Source organism: Bos grunniens, chromosome 25 (genome assembly GCF_055505025.1).
Source record: "Bos grunniens cultivar Pamir isolate PY7600 chromosome 25, Bosgru_T2T1.0, whole genome shotgun sequence".
NCBI lineage: Eukaryota > Metazoa > Chordata > Mammalia > Artiodactyla > Bovidae > Bos > Bos grunniens.
Window position 1 is genome coordinate 34,274,346 of NC_141189.1, and position 25,222 is coordinate 34,299,567.

The following is a 25,222-nucleotide window of genomic DNA, read 5'->3' on the forward strand; positions in this document are numbered from 1 at the left end:
TCAATCTTTACATAAATGTTCCTGGGATAAGATTTCATTCTGATCATATTCTGAAAATCCCACATTCTGTCTGGGGAAAAGACAGAAGAATCTACAGGTGTGCTTTGGAATGGAAAGGAGTATTCATATCTAATATACATGAGCAATGGCTGGAGAATCCCACAGAAGGGACTTCCAAGGGAGATACAGTACTTGTCTTCAGAGTTTTAAAGTTTTGTAGTCTCCTTTGCTTACAGTGGGGAAGTAAAGCCAGCATGTTGAAGTTTCAAGGAAATAATTCTGGCTCTGTGGAAGGAAGACTTTGCTAAACTCTTAGAGCTGTCAGTGAAAGGGACCCTCCTAGGAAGTGGGGAGATGGCACTCAGACAGTGACTGGCACCTCCCAATAGATGGGCAGCTGTCTGTCAGGAAGGGGTTCTGCGGTGTGTGCTGGGATCAAGTGTGGAGGGAGGCAGTTCTATCAGTTTAGATAAATAACCTTAAAACCCTCTATGTAGAGACTGTTTGGGTCCATTGATTTCTTTGCCTTAGAATCTTCCATCCACTTGTGCTGAAGAGCACAGCCACTGCTGCCCTCTAGATGTGGAGTTCAGTAGCCTTGGTTCTTGGCTCAGATCCTCCCCTTAACTGTGCCCCTTAAAACCTAGACAGCATATTAAAAAGCAGAGACGTAACTTTACCAACAAAGATCCATCTAGTCAAAGCTATGGTTTTTCCAGTAGTCATGTATGGATGTGAGAGTTGGACTATAAAGAAAGCTGAGCACTGAAGAATTGATGCTTTTGAACTGTGGTGTTGAAGAAGACTCTTGAGAGTCCCTTGGACTGCAAGAAGATCAGGCCATCCTAAAGGAAATCAGGTCTGAATATTCATTGGAAGGACTGATGCTGAAGCTGAAACTCTAATACTTTGGCTACCTGATGCTAAGAACTGACTCATTGGAAAAGACCCTGATGCTGGGAAACATTGAAGGCAGGAGGAGAAGGGGACGACAGAGGATGAGATGATTGGATGGCATCACCAACTCAATGGAGATGAGTTTGAGTAAACTCTGAAAGTTGGTGATGGACAGGGAAGCCTGGCATGCTGCAGTCTATGGGACCACAGAGTTGGACGTGGCTAAGCGACTGAACTGAAGTGAACTGAATGGCTCAGATAGTAAAAAATCTGCTTGCAATGCAGGAGACCAGGGTTTGATCCCTGGGTCAGGAAGATTCCCTGGAGAATGGAATGGCAACCCACTGTTTCTTATGAATGTATTCTTATCTGGAGAATTCAATGGACAGAAGAGCCTGGCGAGCTGCAGTCCATGGGGTCACAGTGAGTCAGACACAACTGAGCAACTCACAATTTCACTTTTCACATACCAGTGATAACTAATGTTTATTCTTCAGTTATTATGTTCCAGGATCTGCATAAAATGATTTCTGTGTATTGTTCTTTTAATACAGCAGCTGTATGAGATGGGTATTTTAATTGAGATATAATTGATATATATTAGCTTCAGGTGTACAACGAAATGATCTGATGTTTGTATATCTTGCAAAATGATCATCATAATAAGTCTAGTGAAGATCCATCACCATACATAGTGATGAGAATGTTTAGGTTTATGTCTTAGCAACTTTCAGATAGCACATTATTAACTATAATCACCATGCTATACATCGCATTTGCCTGACTTGTTTGATAACCGGAAATCTGTAATTTTGACCCCCCTTCACCCATTTTGCCCCATTCCCCACCCCCTGCCTTGACAATGACCAATCTGTTCTCTGTAATCTATGGGCTTGGTTTTCGTTTTTTTAGACTCCATATGTAAAGTGAGGTCATACGGTATTTGTCTTTGTCTGACTTAATTCACTTAGCACAATGCCCTCAAGGTCCATCCATTTTTTTCAGCAGTGGAAGAGTTTTCTTTTTTATGACTGATTGATATTCCACTGTGTGTGTCACATTTTTTAATCCACACATCTGTAGATGAATTGTTGCTGTTGTTGAGTCGCTAAGTCATGTCCGACTGTGACCCCATCAACTGCAGCACGCCAGGCTCCCCTGTCCTTCACTATCTCCTGGAGTTTGCTCAAACTCATGTGCATTGAGTTGGTGATGCCATCCAGCCATCTCACTTTCTGTCATCTCCTTTTCCTCTTGCCCTCAATCTTTCCCAGCCTCAGATGGGTACTGAGGTTGTTTCTGTCTTGGCTGTTGTGAATGATGCTGCAGTGAACGCGGGAGTGAAGATACCCCATTCCAGATTCTCTTTCCTTAGAATTTAACCTGAAAGTGGGATTACTGTTGAACCAATTCACATTCGTGAATTCCCAAGGTTCCCCTTTCTACACGTTCTTGCCAACAGTTGTTATCGCTTGTCTTTTTATCTTTTTGATAAGAACCATTCTAAAAGGTATGAGGGGATGTCTCACTGTGGTTTTCATTTACATTTCCCTGATGATTAGTGGTGTTGAGCATCTTTGCATGTACCTGTTGACTATCTTCTTTGGAAAAATATCTATTCAAGTCCTTTGCTCATTTAAAAACCAGATTATTAGTCTTTGCCCTGTTGAGCTGTGTGAATTTCTTGTATCTTTTCTATCAGATCAGATCAGTCACTCAGTCATGTCTGACTCTTTGCAACCCCATGAATTGCAGCACACCAGGCCTCCCTGTCCATCACCAACTCCCGGAGTTCACTCAGACTCATGTCCATCGAGTCAGTGATGCCATCCAGCCATCTCATCCTCTGTCGTCCCCTTCTCCTCTTGCTCCCAATCCCTCCCAGCATCAGAGTCTTTTCCAATGAGTCAACTCTTCACATGAGGTGGCCAAAGTACTGGAGTTTCAGCTTTAGCATGATTCCTTCCAAAGAAATCCCAGGGCTGATCTCCTTCAGAATGGACTGGTTGGATCTCCTTGCAGTCCAAGGGACTCTCAAGAGTCTTCTCTGACACCACAGTTCAAAAGCATCAATTCTTCGGCACTCAGCCTTCTTCACAGTCCAACTCTCACGTCCATACATGACCACAGGAAAAACCATAGCCCTGACTAGATGAACCTTTGTTGGCAAAGTAATGTCTCTGCTTTTGAATATGCTATCTAGGTTGGTCATAACTTTCCTTCCAAGGAGTAAGCATCTTTTAATTTCATGGCTGCAATCACCATCTGCACTGATTTTGGAGCCCAGAAAAATAAAGTCTGACACTGTTTCCACTGTTTCCCCATCTATTTCTCATGAAGTGATGGGACCGGATGCCATGATCTTCATTTTCTGAATGTTGAGCTTTAAGCCAACTTTGTCACTCTCCACTTTCACTTTCATCAAGGGGCTTTTTAGTTCCTCTTCACTTTCTGCCATAAGGGTGGTGTCATCTGCATATCTGAGGTTATTGAGATTTCTCCCGGCAATCTTGATTCCAGCTTGTGTTTCTTCCAGCCCAGCGTTTCTCATGATGTACTCTGCATATAAGTTAAACAAGCAGGGTGACAATATACAGCCTTGACGTACTCCTTTTCCTATTTGGAACCAGTCTGTTGTTCCATGTCCAGTTCTAACTGTTGCTTCCTGACCTGCATACAGATTTCTCCAGAGGCAGATCAGGTGGTCTGGTATTCCCATCTCTTGAAGAATTTTCCACAGTTTATTGTGATCCACACAGTCAAAGGCTTTGACATAGTCAATAAAGCAGAAATAGATGTTTTTCTGGAACTCTCTTGCTTTTTCCATGATCCAGTGGATGTTGGCAATTTGACTCTGGTTCCTCTGCCTTTTCTAAAACCAGCTTGAACATCAGGAAGTTCACGGTTCACATATTGCTGAAGCCTGGCTTGGAGAATTTTAAGCATTACCTTACTAGTGTGTGAGATGAGTGCAATTGTGTGGTAGTTTGAACATTCTTTGGCATTGCCTTTCTTTGGGATTGGAATGAAAACTGACCTTTTCCAGTCCTGTGGCCACTGCTGAGTTTTCTGGCATATTGAATATGCCAGCAAATTTGCTGGCATATTGAATGCAGCACTTTCACAGCATCATCTTTCAGGACCTGGAACAGCTCAACTGGAATTCCATCACCTCCACTAGCTTTGTTCGTAGTGATGCTTTCTAAGGCCCACTTGACTTTACATTCTTATATGGTATATAGTTTTCAAAGATTTTTCTCCCTTTCCTTAGGTTATCTCTTCTTTTTTTTTTATTTTTTTGCTCTGAAGAAGCTTTTTGTTTGATGTAGTGCCACCTGTTTATTTGGGCTTCCCTGGTAGCTCAGTTGGTAAGGAATCCACCTGCAGTGTGGGAGACCCCATTCTGATTCCTAGATCGGGACGATCCCCTGGAGAAGGGATAGGCTACCCACTCCAGTGTTCTTGCCTGGAGAATCCCATGAACACAGGAGCCCGGCGGGCTGCAGTCTGTGGGGTTGCACAGAGTCGGACGTGACTGAGCGCGTAAGCACAGCACCTGTTACTCTTGTGCCCTTTGTGTCTAGGCTGACCTTTCTATCAGAGAGGTCATAGAAATGATCCTTGGAGAGAAGTTTAGATCAAAAAAACTCTGGGATCCCTGATAAACCTCATATCCCAATTCAGACTACTTCTTGTATATTTTTTTTAAAACATGGTGTTTTGAGTCTTTATTGAATTTGTTACAATATTTGTTTCTGTTTTATGTTTTGGCCCCTTGACCACAAAGCATGTGAGATCTTAGGTCCCTGAACAGGGACAGAACCTGCACTCCCTGCATTGGAAGGCAAAGTGTTAACCACTGGACCACCAGGATAGTCCCTCTTTGTTATTTTTTAAAAATGGGGTTTTTAAATAATATTAAAATACATATAAAATTTATATAATATAGCATCCAATTTATATTTATAAAATTTATGTAACATATAACATAAAATTTATCATCTTAACCATTTTAAACTATATAATTTGGCAGTGATAAGTACATTCAAAGTGTTTTTCAGACATCATGACTCTCTAGTACCAGATAGTGATTCCACAGATCAGTAGTTCCTCTGTCTTTTGCATTACCCCAGACAATTCCTGTCCTAGTTATGTACCCCTAAAAAATTTAAAACAATATTCAAAAAAAAACTTGGACCTGAACGTTCATAGCATCAGTACTCACAGTAACCAAAAGGTGTGAACAAATGTCCATCAACAGAGGGATGGATAAGCTTAATATTTATGTCCATACAATGGAATATTATTCAGCCAGAAAGGAATGAATACTGATGAAAGCTACATCAAGGATGAACCTTAAAGACAGGATGCTAAGCGAAAGAAGCCAGACACGGAAAGGTCACACACTGTATGATTCCATTTATATGAATATGTTTATTACCTTTTTCATATCTCTAAGCCCTCTGTGATATTTTTTACATTGTACTTCTTATTCACATCGATTTACCTTTTTAGAGATAAAATGTCACTGCATTTTCTGCCTAAGCAATGATATCTATGAAATAAGGGGTCTGAGGTGCTAGTTCCACTTTCAAATATATATTAAAATAAACAGATTTGATTCTACGAATAAAATTATCCTATGCACTTATCGAAATGCATCTGTGTGCTACCTGAAGTGTACACTTAGGGCGTTTGGGAAAACAGCCTCCTGGTTCCTCTTGGCCATCAATTCCTTCCTCAGTGATTCACACGGCTTCCAGACTCGAGCTGTCCAACACTGGCAGATGCGGGCCGCATGTGGCTATTTAAATTTAAGGTAATTAAAATAAAGTAAAATGGAAAATTCAGTTCCCCAGTCACACTGTCCACATTTCAAGCGCTCAGCAGTGCCAGGTGATGAGCAGCTGCCGCCATGCACATCACAGATGTATGAATTTCCATCCTGGGGGGAAGGTCTATTGGACACAGCAGGTCCGGAACTGGCTTTCATTCTTCCTGTTATCCCAGGGAGGCGCCCCATCTCCCGGGTCCTGTGGGTAGGTCAATGTCTCACTCAGCACCCTCGCTTCCCACCACTTGTTCCTGGCTGACCATTCATCCCCCAGCCAGGTCTGAAATTGACCTACTTTTCCAATGTCACCAGGGAGGGCGTGGTGCCAAGGCACAGCATGGGGCCCCTTCCTGCTTCCTGTGCACCAGCTCCAGACTCCGTCCATTTTCTCTTTTTTCTTTTTCTTTACATTGGAATATAGAAGTTTCTGCTGTGTGACAAAGTGAATCAGCTCTATGTATGCATATATCCCCTTTTAAAAAGATTTCCTTCCCACTGAGGTCATCACGGAGCATTGAGTAGAGTTCCCTGTGCTACTGTGGGTTCTCTTTTTACCTCTCTCTCTTCCTCCTACACCGCCCTTTCCAGCTTTCCTGAAGAGCCCTGCTCTGCTTCAAACTCCATTTCATTTTATTATTCAAGTGGGAGAGAACACCCCCTCCTTTTCCCAGGCTTCTCTGTCCACTCTCTTATTTGTCTGCCTTTCTCTCCCTTCCCCATGCCTTTCCTTCTCTCTAACTTCTCTTCCTTCATTTTCCCCTTCCTACTCTTATGTTTCCTCTTCTTTTTACTCTCCCCACAATCATCTCCCTGGGGTTGTAAAAGGAATCCTTTAAAGCGATATGGAAAACGAATAGGAAGAGGACCTATAGAAAGAAAGAGCTGTATTCTTTCTATTATTTATAGAAAAAAAAAAAACAGCCATCGTTGAAACAGCAATTCTTCTTTGCTCTTTAGGAAGTAAATACATGATTTTCTTCCCCACCAAAAAAGTGATCTAGCATTTACGGACAAAAATATGACTATTGGGGCAGGACAGGACTGTGGAGCTGAGTTTACCAGGGGGCACATTTCCACACCAGAAATCCATGGCAGGATGTGAAACATTATTACTGCTGGATTTACACAGGGCTGTCAAATTTCATTATGAGATGAGGCAGCATTTAGACCGCTATTTAGGCCAGGACGTATTTAACTCTGTCCTGATGGGTGTGAGGTGTCACCCAGCTCACCAGGACATTCTCTGTGCTATTGAGGGCTCCAGCTCTGGCCAGATGAAAACCTGGTCCTGTTCATTCAGCAAATGGTCACTGATCACCTACCATACTCTGCACACTGTGCTCAGGGTGCACGGCGTGCAGCAGCAACTCAGACAGGGCCCCGGTCCCAGGAATTTACCCTCCAGCCAAGGATGGATGGATGGATGTGGAATGTGCACAGTAGGATGATGCATATGTATGTGGAAAGCTCTGCAAACACCAAGGTGGAGAAGGGAGCTGCGGAGGAAGTGATGGGAGTTCTGAGGAGGGTATAGGGAACCCTCCTACAGAATCAGTGAACATTTTGAGAAGAGGTGAACTCTGTGCTGTTTTTTTGGAGGGGTCTGAATATATGAATATTTAGGGGAGAAAAGTCTTTGTACTCATTGAGACTTTAATGAATGTAAATGATAGAAAACCAATTCTCATTAAGCTCAGAAAAAATAGAATAGGAATTTCTCTCGCATTCCAGTGATTAAGACTCTCTGCTTCCAATGCAGAGGGCACGGGTTCAATCCCTGGTCAGAGAACTGGATCCTGCATGCAGTGCAGAGTGACCAAAAATTTTTTTAAATAAATGAATTTACTTATTAAATTTATTCATAAATACATATATTGATTAATTTTATTCCTAAATAATTGATTTAAATAAATTTAATGAATATTAATAAAATAAATATAATTGATTAAAATTTATTAATTCAAATTAATTTTTTTATAAAATAAAATAAATTTAATTAAACAAGATGAATTGGTCTTTTCAACTGGAAAGAATATGGGGTGTATGTCTTACCTGCCAAATCTTGATCTAGGCTCAAATGGTGTCTTCAGATTGCTGCCTGTCTGTCTCTTTGGCTCTCATTCTCCTCTTTCTCTGTCCTTTCTCTCTGTTACAGCTCACTATTTCATCCCAATAAGATGGGGAAGAGCATCATTTAAATAGGTATGGGTTCACCTACTTTTGTCACTGTATCTCCTTAAGTCAAAAGGGTGGATATTTTCTCTAGTTTCAACAGAAAATTCCCAGAGAAAGATTCTGATTGGATGAGCTTGAGTCACGTGCCAATCCCTGACCCAATCACTGTGGCCAGAGATACTCTTGTTGGTCAGGTAGGGGAAGAGATATTATCAAGAAACAGCCGTAGGGAGAAACAATAGTTTTTACTGTTTTCTCAGTAAAAGAAAATGTAGGAATAATAACCAAGGAGTGGAAATTCACAAGGACACCACGAGTCATTTGAGTCTGCTCCAAAGCAGGGTCAGTAAAGAACAGTTTTTAGGAAGGAAGGTTGAAAGCTAAAGTTGACTAAGGAGCGTGCATTTTAGTTTTGGACATTAGGGAGCCATTTCAAGCTTTTATGCAGAGGTACATATAACAGAAACTGAAGTTTCAGAACATTTATCTGGCAGGTAGGCTTACTATGAGTGCAAGGGATGATATACAGGGAGTCAAGAGACCAGGTAAGATCTTTCAATAGCCCGAATATTTATTTAAAGTGTTTAAGTAATAAGCAACAGAAATTAATTCTGACTAGCTTAATTTACTGGAGAAGGCAATGGCAACCCACTCCAGGCCTCTTGCCTGGGAACTCCCATGGGTGGAGGAGCCTGGTAGGCTGCAGTCCATGGGGTCATGAAGAGTCAGACACAACTGAGCAACTTCACTTTCACTTTTCACTTTCATGCATTGGAGAAGGCAATGGCAACCCACTCCAGTGTTTTTGCCTGGAGAATCCCAGGGACGGAGGAGCCTGGTAGGCTGCCGTCTATGGGGTCACACAGAGTCGGACACGACTGAAGTGACTTAGCAGCAGCAGCTTAATTTAAACAAAATGAGATAATGAATGATCGAAAATCTATTGGGGATCCATTGGGACTTTACTGGAGTTTCTTGAAAAATCAAGGTAAATGTTGAGAAGCCAAGGTTTGGAAAGGTCAGGAGGTGAGCCTACATTTACTGATGAAACAAAGTTAGTATCACCTTGGACCAGATTGAAAAATTTCTGGTCTCTGTCTCAGCTATAAATTTTCAGATTCCTAGGTGAGAGAATCTGAGGGTTCCAGCTTGGGTCAGGTGCACTACCCTCTCCCACCAGATCTATTTTTTTATGGTCAAAGGAGAGGAGAAGAATAAATGTTCTGGTGTATATAGTGGTGGGGGCGGGGGTTAGTGTTTTTCAAAATAAGGGGGCTCATTGTGTGTCAGTAAGCCACCCTCCAAAGGATGCAATCTTGTGAGCTGTACTGGCATAGAAGGAAGCAGGGTTTTTGCTAGAGGAAGGAATATGAATATTCATAAGTTTAAATTTAAAACAGAGAGTTCAAATGAATGGTTAGTAGATTGCTATATTTCATTTACAATATTATTTTTAAAATAATTTGTTGAATGCCTTTAGCTGGGATTTTCACCATTCTCAATAATCTTGCATCTAGTGCATTTTAGTCCTTGATGTTACCTGTCCAATTTTATACCTGGAAAGCATGAGAGTTTTGTTTTGTTTTTTTTTTTTCCTGGCAAATAATTGCTTTACAATGCTATGCTACTTTCTGCTGTACAAGAACATGAATCAGCTATGTGTATACATATATCCCCTCTCAACTCCCCTACCCCTCTAGGTCATCACAGAGCACCAAGTTAAGCTCCCCTGCTATACCTTATGTTCCTACTAGCTAGCTATTTTACACATGGTAGTGTATATATGTTGATGGAAAGCATGAGAATTTTTCAGTCTTTCAGAGAATTTAACTTGGTGTTTTCACTGAAAAAAAGAAAAAGCAAGTGGAAATGGAATAATGGCAGAATAATCAGTATTCTGAGAGATTAGATCCCCGTCAATGTTCCTATAGCATCAGGTACTTTAGTTGCGGATATATTACCATTTATTGAAATTATTGTGTCCTACCTGCTTTTTCACTAAACTCTAAGTAACTTCCTGGGAAGGACCACATGTTTTTTACTTACCATTTTATCTCCTGCATGTTGCTGGCATATAGTGGTTACTCAATATTTGTTTAAATTGATTATGTATTTGGTAAATGAATTTGAAACCTTTCTATAGATGTGCTTTTGAGGTGTTGCTCACCGGACCAAACTCTTAATTTTTGATCCATAACTTGAGGTCCTGGTTTTAGCACTGAATGGCCCCTCCCCCAGGAAATCTCTCAGTTCTGGGAAAACTGGCATAGTTGTTCATACCATTTATGAACAATGAATGGTTTACATCATTCCATTTATGAGCAACAAACATCTACGGTGACCTAAATGGTTACGTTTACGTTAATCCTACCTCTTAGCCCCACCACCATGAAACTTCCCATTAACTTTGTGTAATTGCTTTGCACTGAATGTTTGCATTCTCCCAAAATTCACATGCTGAAGTTACGATGAACTCCAGTGTGATGTTATTTTGAGGTGGAGCCTTTGGGAAGAAATTCGGGTTAGATGAGGTAGTGAGGGTGGGGCCCTCAAGATGGAATTAGTGCCCTGAAAAAAGAGGAGGAGACAAGAGAGCCAACTCTTGGGCCATGTGAGGACATCACAAAGTGGTATGTAAACTGGGAAGAGGATCCTCATCAGAACCTCTATCTGTCCAGGCTTGACCTTGAACTTGCAGTCTCCAGAGCCATGAGAAATAAGTGCTTGTGGTTTGAGGCACCCAGTGTATGGTGTTTTGTTATAGCAGTGTGAGCAGACTAAGACAGCAGTGGTTTCCCCATTGATGCAGGAGTGAGGGGAAACTCACTCCTGGGAGTTGGATGATTTGCTTGAAGGTACAGCATCAATCATGGTGGATTTAAAAACTCAACTGCAGCTTGCAAATCCCTAATCTGCTCTTCCCTCTACATGACAATGTTCCTAGAGTTCAAAGTACTGAGTTATGAACTCTTGTCCTCAAGGACTTTGTAGCCCAAAGATGTAGTTGTACATGTGATGAGTAACACGGGGGCCCTTTTTGCATCACATTTATCACAGATTTATGTTTTATTTTCACAGTTCTTCTGGCAGATGGTAGTATCAGGTTGTATTAGTCAGGGTTCTCCAGAGAAACAGAACTAGCAAGATATTTATATAGAGAAAGACATTTACTATGAGAGATGGGCTCACAAGATGATGGAGGCTCAGAAGCCCCACAGTCTGACCCCACTTTCTCCTCTGCCTTTGTTACCTCATCGACTTTTCCTTCCCTCATTAATATGTACTGAGCAGCTTCTCCATGCCAGCCACTGTTCCAGGTTCTGGAAGGAGGATACAGCAGAGAACAAAAGAGAAAATTCCCCTCTTCTCATGGGGCCTAGGTTCTAGGATGGGGGATACCCAGAGATTCTTGGATAAATTCACACTTTGAATTGATCCATTCTGCGTGTTTGGGGAAGATGAGGAGTCAGTATGCATGTACATCTGCCTGTTTGAGATCCTGAATAATCTGACAGCAGAGACACAGGTGATCTAGGAAGCTTGTAGAAACTGCTTGTCACGTGGCCTACTTTTGTCTGGCTCTCTTGGAATAGATGCTCATTGCAAGGACTGGATCCACTGACCCCTGTGCCAGTCAGTTCCAAATGCTTAGATGAGGCAGAGTCATGAGGGGCTCATGGTGACATATTCAGTACTATTTTGATAGTGTTGCAAAATACTATCCAGAATTTCAAGAACTTCCACATCCTCCACCAGGTTCCTGAAAGAACTACACATATAAGGAGCAAGAGATCCCGAGAACAGCTTTATTAATGGACCCTCAGTCTTCCAATAACTCCTGATAAAGTAGAGTTAGAGCATACATATTAGATCCTAAGTATTGGAGCTTCAGCTTCAGTACCAGTCCTTCCAGTGAACATTCAGGGTTGACTTCCTTTAGGATTTACTGCTTTGATCTTCTAGCAGAAGCTCCAGTACTTTGGCCACCTGATGCAAAGAGCCGACTCTTCGGAAGAGACCCTGATGCTAGAGAAGATGGAAGGTAAAAGGAGAAGGGGGTGGCAGAGGATGAGATGGTTAGCATCACCGACTCAACGGACATGAATGGAGCAAACTCCAGGAGATAGTGGAGGACAGAGGAGCCTGGTTGTGCTGCAGTCCATGGGGTCACAAAGAGTCGCGCAGCCCTAAGCGATTGAACAATGTTAGATCCTACGCCATAGATCCTGTTCCCACTGCAGACTTTTAGCCAGATGGGTCAGGAATGTTGTGTAATGACAGGATGAATAGAATAGTCACACTTATAGAGAAAGCTTTACCCTAACTTACTCCATGTTTTAGACTTAGAAGTTATATTCAAAAGACAGTAGGTGGGGCAAGTCCTCAAAAATCACTTTTGGCTCAGGTATGCTCACCAAGCAGAGACAGGAAGCCCAAGAGATATGAAGGGCAGGCTGGCATCTGGGTCAGAACCCTTGCACCATAGTCCAGTCCAGGGGTACCTGGAGCTCTGAGCAATCAGATTAGCCTGGGGTAGGGACCTGTAGGGTTCATTGCCTCCCTTCAGAAACGGGTATTAGCAGCCCAGATGATCCTCCAGCATCTCAGAGAAGGCCCTTTAATTTCAAAATTTAGAAGGAGAGAAGATAATTATGTGAAACCATGACAACTACTACTACCCCCGCTGTCATCATTTACCAGACACCATTATGTGCCAAACACTCTGCTGGTCACATTACATACCTTGTCTTGTTAAATTTCATCTAATGTAAGCCCTGTGATTACACAGAGATGTGGCCATTATAATTTCACTTTTACAGAAGAGGAAATGGATGCTCTGAGAATTTAGGAGACTTACCTGGGATTGGAAGCCACAGAACTGCATTCTAACCCCGAGCTTTCTGATTCCCAAACTAAGCAGTCGTCTTGCAGAATTGCCTCTCTACAGTTGCACAGAAAATAAACATTGAATGAACACGATCTCAGTGGCCTATGGCCACTCGTTCATTTGTTCCTTTATTCAACAAATATGTTTAAGCTCGTACTGCAAGACACTCTAAAGTGTTTTAGAATCTCAGTGATCAAAAGAAACATCCTTGCCTTTTTGGAGCTTGCCACTCCTGTTCTAATTTTTTTAAAAATTAGTATTGCTTAGCTGACAATTAACATTAATATGTTGTTTTTTTCTTTTGTAATTTGGCCACAATGGAATTTGAGAAAGAGTAAATATTCACTCTCTTTTTTTAACCCAGTTTTTTATTTTATTCTTTTTTTGTTGTTTTTTTTTGCTTTTTCATAATGCTGTCATTTCTGAGCCCGTTTTGAATGCCTTGCTGGCCTGGATTATGCAGATCTGTGTGTTGGAGTTATTATATTTCAGTCCTGACATTTAAGTTTCAGCTCTGTGGTCATGCCTTTGGTAATCATTCAAGGGAAACCAGAAACCACCAATGAGTATATGAGACTGAGCACGGGGCAAGGAGGAAAGTACACTCATCAAGAGCCTCGCTGAAAGGAGATGGTGTGAGGATGTATTTGGAGAAGATGTGGGGCAGGAGTTGGGAATTAAAAGTGATAAAAGCTCCATGACTTTGCTCTAAAGAGAGGATTCATACCCATAAGGGAAGGGTTAATGGAGGATAAGAAGGTGCTGAGAAAGGCATCCAAGTGGAAGGGATTTCAAACCACCAGGAGGACGTTGGAAAGAGCCACAACATTTTGTAAAAATGAGAGTGTCTTGAGAACTGAAAAAAGGTTAAAGAAAACAGTGACTCTGTTTTCCAAAACATGTAAATTAGCTGACAAATGAAAAAAATGGTGACACCCAAAGCAGTCCAAGTAGAGATTTAAGGGATAGTGTAAGTCGGGGAAAGGCCTGGGAAACAAGGGAAATAGCAAAGCAGATGGAAAATTAACTGAAAATTGAGACACACTGAATGGGTTATGGTGGCATTTATGAAACTGTAAGGAATTAAAGTCTGAAGGGAAATAGTGAATAATAGATATGTCTAGAGAACATTGCAAACAATCAGATTTGGGAAGTTAAAGGAGAGTTACGAGGCAAAAGAGAGAAAATAGAAATCTGGAGGAAGGAGACATTTTAAGTAATAGTTAAAAGCTTATGCAGCATATATTTGGATGGCTTATTTTTTCTTTCTTTCTTTTTTTTTTTTTTATTGGCCTTTTCAGGTGGTGCTAGTGATAAAGAACTTGCCTGTTAATGTAGGAGACATAAGAGACTCGGGTTAGACCCCTGGGTCGGGAAGATCCCCTGGAGGAGGAAATGGCAACCCACTCCAGTATTCTTGCCTGGAGAATCCCATGGACAGAGGACCTTGGTGGGCTACAGTCCATGGGGTCACAAAGAGTTGGACACGATGCAAACCATATATGGATGACTTTTTTCTTTCTTTCTTTCTTTTTATTGGGGTATAATTGCTTTACAATGTTGTGTTAGTTTCTGCTGGACAAAGATGTGAATCAACTGTAAGTGTATATATGTCCCCTCCCTCTTGGACCTCCTTCCTGCCCAGCCACCCTTATCCCACCCTCTCGGTCATCACAGAGCACTGAGCTGAGCGCCCTTTGCTGGACAGCAGCTCCCCACCAGCTATCCGTTTTACACGTGGTAGTAGTGTATGTATGTCAACCCTAGTCTCCCACTCCATCTCGCCCTCTCCTTCCCCAGCTGGAGTCTGTTCTCTACATCTGTGTCTCTACTCCTGCCCTGGAAATATGTTCATCTGTACCATTTTTCTAGATTCCACATATATGCCCTAATATGTGGATGGACCAAGAATCTGTCATACAGGGTGAAGTAAGTCAGGAAGAGAAAAGCAGATATCATATGGTTGGCTTTTGACGAAAAGAAAGCACTCTGGCAATGAGGGAATGGAATGGTAGCAATAAGCATGGCTGTACAGGGACTAACAAGGTTGCGTTTGGGGCAGTGTGTTAGGAAATATGTCAGAGTAGAAAACTATTTTACAAAATGCATGGAAGCTTTATGTAAAGACTTAGCAACATCTGTGTACCAGAAATTGGACTGGATGTTTCCATGAACTATTGCTAATCCCGCTCACAAAACTTGGGAGTTAGGGATCAGTTAGGTTGAACCACATGAAGGCGTCACAGTTAGTTCATATGGTTTAACCTGATCCGTTTTTACAAAGAAGGAAATTGGAAGCTCAGAGAGTTTTAAATGTACAACCCTAAGAGACAAAGCTGGGGAGCAGCAGAGGCAGGGTTTGATCCCAGCAGTTGCTAGATAGCAATTCATTCTTTTGTTCATTCTGCACCTGCTTGTTTTAGCACCTCCTGTGAGCCAGGCGCTCTGTTCAGAACTAGCAATAAAATACAAAACAAGGCAGGAGAGGTCCCTGCCTTCATGATGGATCTACTGGTTAAGAAAACAAGACAAAACACCAAAGACGGTCCTGCATAGCTATCCAATAGAAATATAATGTAAGCCATTTATCTTCTTAAATTATCTGGTAGCACTTCGAATAAGTAAAAAGAAGATGAAATTCATTTTAATGATGTATCTTATTGCAATCAACGTGTCTAAAGTATTGCAACATGAAATCAATATAAATTTATTCAAGAGATTTTACACTTTTCTTTTTTTCATACAAAGTCTTCCAAATCCAGTTTCGTCATGCCTTTTTGGCATATTTCTATTCATACTAACCACATTTCAAATGCCCCATAGCCGCCTGTAGTTGGTGACTGCTGTTTAAAGCAGGTCTTGATAAGATCTTGAAAGAACTTGATAATCCTGACCCAAATTTTTTTGGTGGTGATAATGTAGGAAAAACAGTCCACCATGTTTTTCCATGTTATTTCTGACCCACATACACCAACCATTCATAGGGCACAAAATACAAGGGACAGAAATGTTTCTTTCACCTGGGACTTCAGCTTCATACACCTGAGGCTGTAGGTACCAAAGGAAACTTGGATGTATGTGCATCACGTAATTTACATATTTTCTGTTACGTGTGTCATTGATTAAAAACGGCTTTGCACTTCACAATCAACAGACAATAATAATACAAAAAATGGATCCTTTGCAAGCCACCAGAGCCTTCGCCACATCCATGTTTTGCCAGCATGCCCTCGTGTGTTTATTGCTCCTGATGGAAATATCAAAGATGTAATTCGAAGCTTAGCAGCAGCCAGAATTTCTGATACTTTATCTGGTCACTAAAAGTTTGTAATCAATTTTCGAGAGATAAAACAGTGATAAGATTTTACTGTTTAATACAAGTGCCCAGCAGGTGTTAATGGGGACCAAGCAGTGGGGTGTAGAATGGTTTTTCCCTGGGTAAAGAATTTTTCTCTAGAGTAAGTTTAAGTGGGAAGAAAGCCTGCGGAAATATGGATTGTCCTTCCTAGAAATTGGATGGTGGAATTGAAGGTAATAGGTACTTGTTGCCTGCCAACTTCATAATGAAATTACTGTTGAGCAAAAGAAATTCTGTTAGAGGGCTTTTTCCCCTCCCAAGGGACAGAAGACTCTTAATAGGAAGAAAGCTAGAAAGAAAGGAAGGAAGGTAGAGAATATAAACACTGAGTATATGAACTCATTGGCCCAGAATATTGAATCTTAAAGGAACACAGAACAGTTGGAGTTGTCAGAATTTCCTTACAGTTGTTTCCATATAATCTGAAGAAAAGAAATGGCATCTGAATAATGTCCCTGCTAATTCCATCTGATTTCACTACAAAATGGGAGGCAAGGGAACAAGTGGGGGAAACAGAAGTGGGGAACGAAAGGAGAGATTTAAGTACATTCAACTGGCAAATCAGAAGAAGAGCAGGTGCTCAACAGGGCATGCCAGCTCCTAGATTAAAGCGGTGACAGCAACATCCGTTCACACAGCATAACCCTGTGAATGGCTTTCCTCCGGGCCAGGTGTCCAAGTCAAACCCAAAGGATTCGTCCGCTGGTCTGCCTTTTCCAAACATATAATGAGCTGGGTATTTCCAAAGCTCTTGTGGATGGACTAAATTTCTCAGTTTCACTTACATTTGGGGCATTAGGTAGACTGAACCTGAGCTCTAGTTACCTCAAGTTATTGTACAATCAAAACTTGGCTTGAGAGCTTATTGGATTACATTTAAAACAAGCAAAACCCCTCAATGAATCAGCTGGCCTAACTGTGAGTTTTAGACTGCAGATACGGAATGACTTGGTGATGGATTTTTTTTGCCAGCCCAGATAAAGTCCACTGGTGGGCTTTGTCTGTAGTTTTTATGCTGAAACTCCCTGGGCAGTGTCCCATCGTGATGTTTCATGGGTCTTCGCCCGTGGCTTTGCAGTTTCCTGTGTGCAGTGAGTCACTCCTCCCCTCAAAACCTTCCATGATCCTCATGTCCTTCTGATCAAAATCCAGACACTTAAGGCCCCTATGATCTGGCTTCAGAGATGCTCTGTGGATGCATCCCACTGCCTGTTGTTCTTACTAAGCTATTTCCTACATCCCACAGCACGTGTCACTTCCTTTGCTGACTCTCTTTTGTTGAAGATGACTCCTCTGCTCCGAATATTCTTCCCCACCTCTTGTCAACCCCTTTGCTCCTGAAGATTCCCCTGGAAGCCCTCCCTGTGTCACGGAGCTCACATTAGGGACCCTTCCTCTACGTTCTCACGACTTCTCCTATTTACAGAGCACCAGGACACGAGTGGCCTTCTACGTGCTAGCAACGTTTGCGTGTCTGTGTCACTGAATTGTGAGAATGGAAGGGGTGGGATGGACACTGTTTTCTATTTCTGTATTTATAGGACTCGCTGTAAGGCCTGGCACATAATAGACATCCAGTAAATAGTTGTTGAATCCATAAATTATCTTCCTAGGAAATGATCAGATGTACCAAATAGGATAGTGATTGCTCTTTGCCTCTTCCAGAATAGCAGTGTTTGATTTTTTTTTTCTGTGTTTAAACAAAGAGTATCTTTGTTAAAAATAAAAAGTATTTGCAGAAAATTTCAAGAGTACAAAGATAACACAAAAGAAAATAGAAAGTACCTGGAATCTTTCCATGCATAGACAAACCCTATTTTTATCTTCTTTTCTGCTTGTTTAACAGTAAGTAGTGAGAATTATCTTCATGCCATTAACTTTTCTTGAAAAACATGATTTTTAAGGACTCAAAGAGGCCATTGAATGGATCCACAGAAATGTTTTTTGCCTTTCCCCCACTTTCTTCACCTTGAAGACCTGATTCTTTCCCCAGAGGACAAGTCAGGTCTTGTGTGCTGTGGCTGCCCGGGGGCAGACATGTGATCAATCAGGCCAGTCACGTGGAATTGTTGTTATATTCTAGTCCTGTTCCTTAGTATTTTACTTCTTCAGCTGCTTTTGTTGTTAAGGGAATATAAAGCAAGAAAATGCTCCGGCTTTGAGATACCCTGCCTTTCTGGGGGTGTTTGATTGCTTTTAACCACCATACTGCATTTGCTGACTATCTGCTAAGTGCTACGTTTTCTGGACATCTTTAACAGTGTCACAGTTTTCTCAAGCTGAAAAGGAAATGTGAATCCCTGAGAACCTTCCCTCCCAAATCCTGTTTTGTTTCATGTCAGCACTGAGCCTTGGCAAGTGGTTTTGAGAAGGGAGGGTTGGAGATGGAGTATTGTGAGACAGACAAGCATCCCTTGTGATAAAGATAATTGATGGATGTTGTACAGGGCAGACACTGAAGACCCATTCATGATGCTTCTCTCCTCCACCCTCACATCTAACCTGTCCCTAAATACCTGCTAAAAACTTCTCCACTTGATCCTGTGTGTTGGGGCTCCTGCTCTTCCTTCTCCTCCTCTTTTGTGGTCAAAGCCAGCATCATCTCTAACATGGATTAATAAGAGCACTGTAACCAGTCCCCCATACTCACTGTGGTCCTCTGCAAGCCTGTTCTCTACACAACCTTCAAGTCTGATTATATCACTGCTTAAAATCTTCAATGTCCTTCTATTGTTTTAAAGCAAAGACAGGACTCCTTAAACGGCCTGAAAAGCTTTGCACTGTCTGCCCCATTCGCATTCTCACCCACACCACAGCCCACAGTCCCTTGGCGCTCTCTGCTCCAGCTGCACTGGTTTGCACTCAGGCCTCGGTAAGCACTACCACAGGACCTTTGCCCATGCTGCCCCCTTTGCTTGAGTGTGCTTGTGTCTTTTCTTATCTAGTTAATGCTGCCTCATCCTTCGGGTCAAGCTGCACTTCCTTATAGAAGCCTGGTCTGAGCCCCATTTCACTTTCACGGAGCACATGCACCCCACCCCCGCCATCCTGACACTTGTCATCTGTTGTTGTTGAGTCACAAAGTCGTGTCTGAGTCTTTGTGGCCCCATGGTCTGTAGCCCACCAGGCTCCTCTGTCCATGGGATTTCCCAGGCAAGAATACTAGAGTGGGTTGCCATGTCCTTCTTCAGGGGATCTTCCTGACTCAGGGATCAAACCCACATGTCCTGCATTGCAGACAGATTCTTTACCACTGAGCCACCCGGGAAGCCCAACACTTGTCATATAGCTGTAATTAACCAATTAATACCTGTCCTCTCTCTTAGACTATAAGCTTCTGGAGAGCAGGGATCATGTCTATTTTCTTGTTTATCCCCAGCCAACTAGCTGATTACTGGCATGTAGCAAATATTTAATAAATATTAGCTGAATGAATAATGAATTGATGGGATATCATTTCTTTGATGTTGTATACCATATGGCTTGTGAGCAAGCAGTTTCCTTTAGAGTAGCTTATTAAAACATGCTTTCAGATCCTCTTGTTAGAAGATCATTGAACAAAGGTCTGTAGTTTGACAGGACAAAAATGTTCCAACTTATCTGTTAATCGCAACCAGTTACGGGAGTCTGGGAGTGATTACAGGCTCATGGAAAAGAGTGCATGGAGATGAGCAGAGCCTGCACAGGTACTGATGCTTCCACAGGTAGAGGCTGCTGGCAATGAGTTTACACCTTCTCAGCGTTACACGGATGGTGGCGTCCGCTCATTTGTCTGAAACCTCTTAGATTTTCCCCTAAACATTTGTCTTTCTCTCTTCCTTTCTCCAGATTCATGGTCAATGTGACGTGGGATGGCAAAGACCTGTCCTTCACTGAGGAAGGCTACCAGGTGCATCCCAGACTGGTGGTCATCGTGCTGAACAAGGACCGTGAGTGGGAAAAGGTGAGCAGCCTTCCATGTGCCGAATACAGGGGAGGCAGGAGAGGATGGGCAGAAGTGGGCTCAAACTCCTCCTTTCCCCAAAACGTTTCCCCCTGAGCAGCTGCAGATGCCATCTCAGGGCCCCACTGGGAACAAGACAGACAGATACTGTCAGGCGTGATGGAGGTGCTTTCCTTGGGTGGACTTGGGAAGTTGTGTGTTGCTCTCTGTGTTGGGTTCACAGATCTGAGTAGGGAGCATCCTGGAAGGACTTAGAATAATTTAAAGTCAGTGAAGTTTGGTTCACATCATTACAATAGCAAGTACTGACTCTATGGCAGTGATCACACCAGTTTCCGGTTTGTCTAAGCCTCATAACTTGGTATCATAGTCACACATTTGGCCCATGAGTGAACCCCCTATATCTTCATTTGTTTGATCTTTTGCTTTGAGTCCAATCAATTCCAAAACTTAAACGTATCCATTCTTCAAGTCATGGGTTGGAGAGGAATGTTCTGTTTCTTGTAAAGCACATTTTCCAGTGCATGTATGTTAACTATTAAAAAATATAAAAACTCAGTGTACAGGAAAAGCTTATCTGACATACCACACAAGCTGTGTCCTGAGTCAGAGAGGAGAGACCTCACAGGGAGATGGAGATGATCCTGTGAGTATAGTGGCAACATCTGGCCCAGCGACATTCTTCCTTCCTCATAACTAACTCTCAGCTCTCAAATTCAGTTCAGTACAGTTCAGTCACTCAGTCATGTCTGACTCTTTGCAACCCCATGAATCACAGCATGCCACGCCTCCCTGTCCATCACCAACTTCCGGAATTCATTCTGACTCACATCCATAGAGTCAGTGATGCCATCCAGCCATCTCATCCTCTGTCATCCCCTTCTCCTCCTGCCCCCAATCCCTCCTAGCATCAGGGTCTTTCCCAATGAGTCAACTCTTTGCATGAGGTGGCCAAAGTATTGGAGTTTCAGCTTCAGCATCAGTCCTTCCAGTGAACACCCAGGATTGATCTCCTTTAGGATGGACTGGTTGGATCTCCTTGCAGTCCAAGGGACTCTCAAGAGTCTTTTCCAACACCACAGTTCAAAAGCATCAATTCTTCGGCTCTCAGCTTTCTTCACAGTCTGACTCTCATATCCATACATGATCACAATCATAGCCTTGACTAGACGGACCTTTGTGGGCAAAGTAATATCTCTGCTTTTTCAATATACTATCTAGGTTGGTCACAACTTTCCTTCCAAGGAGTAAGCGTCTTTTAATTTCATGGCTGCAATCACCATCTGCAGTGATTTTGGAGCCCAAAAAAATAAAGTCTGACACTGTTTCCACTGTTTCCCCATCTATTTCCCATGAAGTGATGGGACCAGATGCCATGATCTTAGTTCTCTGAATGTTGAGCTTTAAGCCAACTTTGTCACTCTCCTCTTCCACTTTCATCAAGGGGCTTTTTAGTTCCTCTTCACTTTCTGCCATAAGGGTGGTGTCATCTGCATATCTGAGGTTATTGAGATTTCTCCTGGCAATCTTGATTCCAGCTTATGCTTCATCCATCCCAGTGTTTCACATGATGTACTCTGCATAGAAGTTAAATAAGCAGGGTGACAATATACAGCCTTGATGTACTCCTTTTGCTATTTGGAACCAGTCTGTTGTTCCATGTCCAGTTGTAACTGTTGCTTCCTGACCTGCATATAGGTTTCTCAAGAGGCAGGTCAGGTGGTCTGGTATTCCCATCTCTTTCGGAATTTTCCACAGTTTATTGTGATCCACACAGTCAAAGGCTTTGGCATAGTCAGTAAAGCAGAAATAGATGTTTTTCTGGAACTCTCTTGCTTTTTCGATGATCCAGTGGATGCTGGCAATTTGATCTCTGGTTCCTCTGCCTTTTCTAAAACCAGCTGGAACATCTGGAAGTTCACGGTTCACATATTGCTGAAGCCTGGCTTGGAGAATTTTGAGCATTACTTTACTAGCGTGTGAGACGAGTGCAATTGTGTGGTAGTTTGAGCATTCTTTGGCATTGCCTTTCTTTGGGATTGGAATGAAAACTGACCTTTTCCAGTCCTGTGGCCACTGCTGAGTTTTCCAAATGTGCTGGCATATTGAGTGCGGCACTTTCACAGCATCATCTTTCAGGATTTGAAATAGCTCAACTGGAATTCCATCACCTCCACTAGCTTTGTTTGTAGTGATGCTTTCTAAGGCCCACTTGACTTCACATTCCAGGATGTCTGGCTCTAGATGAGTGATCACACCATCGTGATTATCTGGGTCGTGAAGCTCTTTTTTGTACAGTTCTTCTGTGTATTCTTGCCACCTCTTCTTAGTGTCTTCTGCTTCTGTTAGGTCCATACCATTTCTGTCCTATATCGAGCCCATCTTTGCATGAAATGTTCCCTTGGTATCTCTAATTTTCTTAAAGAGTTCTCTAGTCTTTCCCATTCTGTTGTTTTCCTCTATTTCTTTGCATTGATCGCTGAAGAAAGCTTTCTTATCTCTCCTTGCTATTCTTTGGAACTCTGCATTCAGATGCTTATATCTTTCCTTTTCTCCTTTGCTTTTCACTTCTCTTCTTTTCACAGCTATTTGTAAGGCCTCCTCAGACAGCCATTTTACTTTTTTGCATTTCTTTTCCATGGGGATGGTCTTTTTTTTTTTTTTTTACGTTTTATTTTTTTTTAATTTTATTTTATTTTTAAACTTTACAGTATTGTGTTAGTTTTGCCAAATATTGAAATGAATCCGCCACAGGTATATATGTGTTCCCCATCCTGAACCCTCCTCCCTCCTCCCTCCCCATACCATCCCTCTGGGTCATCCCAGTGCACCAGCCCCAAGCATCCAGTATCATGCATCAAACCTGGACCCCTGTCTCCTGTACAATGTCATGAACCTCCATCCATAGTTCATCAGGCACTCTGTCTATCAGATCTAGTCCCTTAAATCTATTGGTCATACCTGAATGGTCTAGTGGTTTTCCCTACTTTCTTCAATTTAAGTCTGAATTTGGCAATAAGAAGTTCATGATCTGAGCCAAATTAGTCATCATAATAGTGCATGGAAAGCAGAATAAAAGATAATGAAAAGGAAAAAGGGTTATATTGTTATCACATCTTTTTGGACAAGCAGTGCCATATCTCTGAACCACTTTAGCAGCCCCAGATTTGTCTTCACTTGGCACATCAGACCTAGGGGTAGGAAGGCATGGGATATAGTGTGGAAGTCATATTATACTTAACTAGTATCAGAAGACAAGACTGTGCAAACAGAAGCATTGCCTTTGGGGTAGGGGGCCAGTGACAGATTCCTGCAGGGGGATGATGAAGAGGAAGCTTCGGAGTTTGTGCTGCTACATCCAGTAGCTAAAAAGTTCACATTCCTTCCAGTGCACTTGAAACAGTGACCAAAGCCAACTATATGCTGGAGCCTAAAATAAGTCTATTTAAAAGGATTAAAATATGCCCAGTGCATTCTTTGACCATAGCAGCATTGAAATAAAAATTAATGATAAGAAGATATGCAGGAGACACAGGTTCGATTCTTGGGTCGGGAAGACCACCTGAAGAAAGAAATGGCAAGTCGCTCTAGTATTCTTGCCTAGGTAATCCCATGGACAGAGGAGCCCGGTGGGCTACAGTACATGGAGTCACAAAAGAGTTGGACATGAATTAGCAACTAAACCACAGCAGTGAAAGCACAACATATCAAAATTTGAAGAATAAAGTTGATGACATGCTAAGACGGAAATTCATAGCTTTCAATGCTTATAATTTTATAAAAAGGAAATTGTAAAGTCAATGATTTAAGCTTCTACATTAAGGCACTAGATAAAAAATAGAGCAAACTAAACCCAAATGAAGTAGAGGAAGAATATGATAAGCATAAAAATCAACGAAGTAGAACATAAAGTATAAAGAAAATCAACAAAGCCAATAGACAATCTGAATAGTTCCTGAGAAACTTGATTCAAAACTAAAACCCTTCCCATTTAAAAAACAAAACTTCAGGCCTAAATGGCTTCACTGGAAATTCTATCTATCAAATATTTTAAAAAGAAATAATGCAAATCCTAACAGAGATTCTCAGTATTTTAGTAATCATAGTTCACCAATATATTGGAAAAGGAAACTACATTATGGATAAGTGGGGTTTATTCTAGGAGTGCAAAATTGGTTTAACATCAAAAAATAAATCAATATAATTTGCCATATTGACATAATAAGGAGAAAATTATATAATCATCTCAATAGATGCAGACAAAGCATTTGACAAAATCCAATATCCATTTTTTTTTTTTACTGGAATATAATTGCTTTACAATGCTGTGTTGGTTTCTTTGTACAACATCATAGACCAGCCACATGTGTACATGCATCCCTCCCTCAGGAGCCTCCGTCCCACCCCCTCATCCCACCCCCCTAGGTCATCAGCGGGCCCCGAGCTGAGCTCCCTGTGCTGTACTTCCCACTAGCTATCTGTGTTACATGTGATATTGTATGTACCAATATCCATTCTTGATAAACAAGGACCATTCCTCAATCTGACAAAACTTATCTATGAAAATTCTGTAGCTAATGTCTTGTATAATGATGAGATAATGAAAATAGGTTCATAAATATATATTGAAATGATTTTTGATGAGTAATTATAACAATGGGAGAAAGGAAAGCCTTTTAAATGAGTGCTGCTAGGTCAAGTGGATATTCTTAGTGAGGGAAAAAAAATGCAAAATAAACAAAAAGCAACCTTGACTCCGTTCATACTATACATAAAACCTTAAAAACAGACTTAAATGTAAAATTTCTATAAGAAAAAATTAGGAGGATATTTTTGAGCTATAAGAAAGCATACTGTAAAAGTCATAAACTGAACTCCATCAAAATTTAAATCTTTTGCCCATGTATAGACACTGTTAGAAAATGAAAAAGGCAAGCCACACATTCAGAAAAAATATTTTTAAAAAATTATCTGAATCAAAGGACTCATATCCAGAATATATAAAGAACTCCTATAAATCAATAATAAAAAGAAAATCAAAAAAAAAAAAAAAAGAAAATCAACACAATTAAAATGGGAAATTGACTTAGGAATTTTACCAAAAGATTTAGTCAAATGGCCATTAAA

At 41.5% G+C, this 25,222-nt stretch overlaps 1 protein-coding gene across 4 annotated transcripts in view; it reads left to right on the plus strand.

Moving 5' to 3' along the window:
* The window catches only part of GRIN2A (glutamate ionotropic receptor NMDA type subunit 2A), a 453,818-nt gene that overhangs the window by 281,940 nt on the left and 146,656 nt on the right, over nt 1-25,222 (plus strand). For all 4 annotated transcript variants that reach the window (XR_015154758.1, XM_086375824.1, XM_086375825.1 and 1 more), the window contains one exon: nt 19,981-20,095. Coding sequence is in view for 3 of the 4 variants with exons in the window: in XM_086375824.1 (XP_086231950.1) it covers nt 19,981-20,095 (115 nt within the window). In the remaining variant the exon portion in view is untranslated. The remainder of the gene's footprint in view (nt 1-19,980; nt 20,096-25,222) is intronic.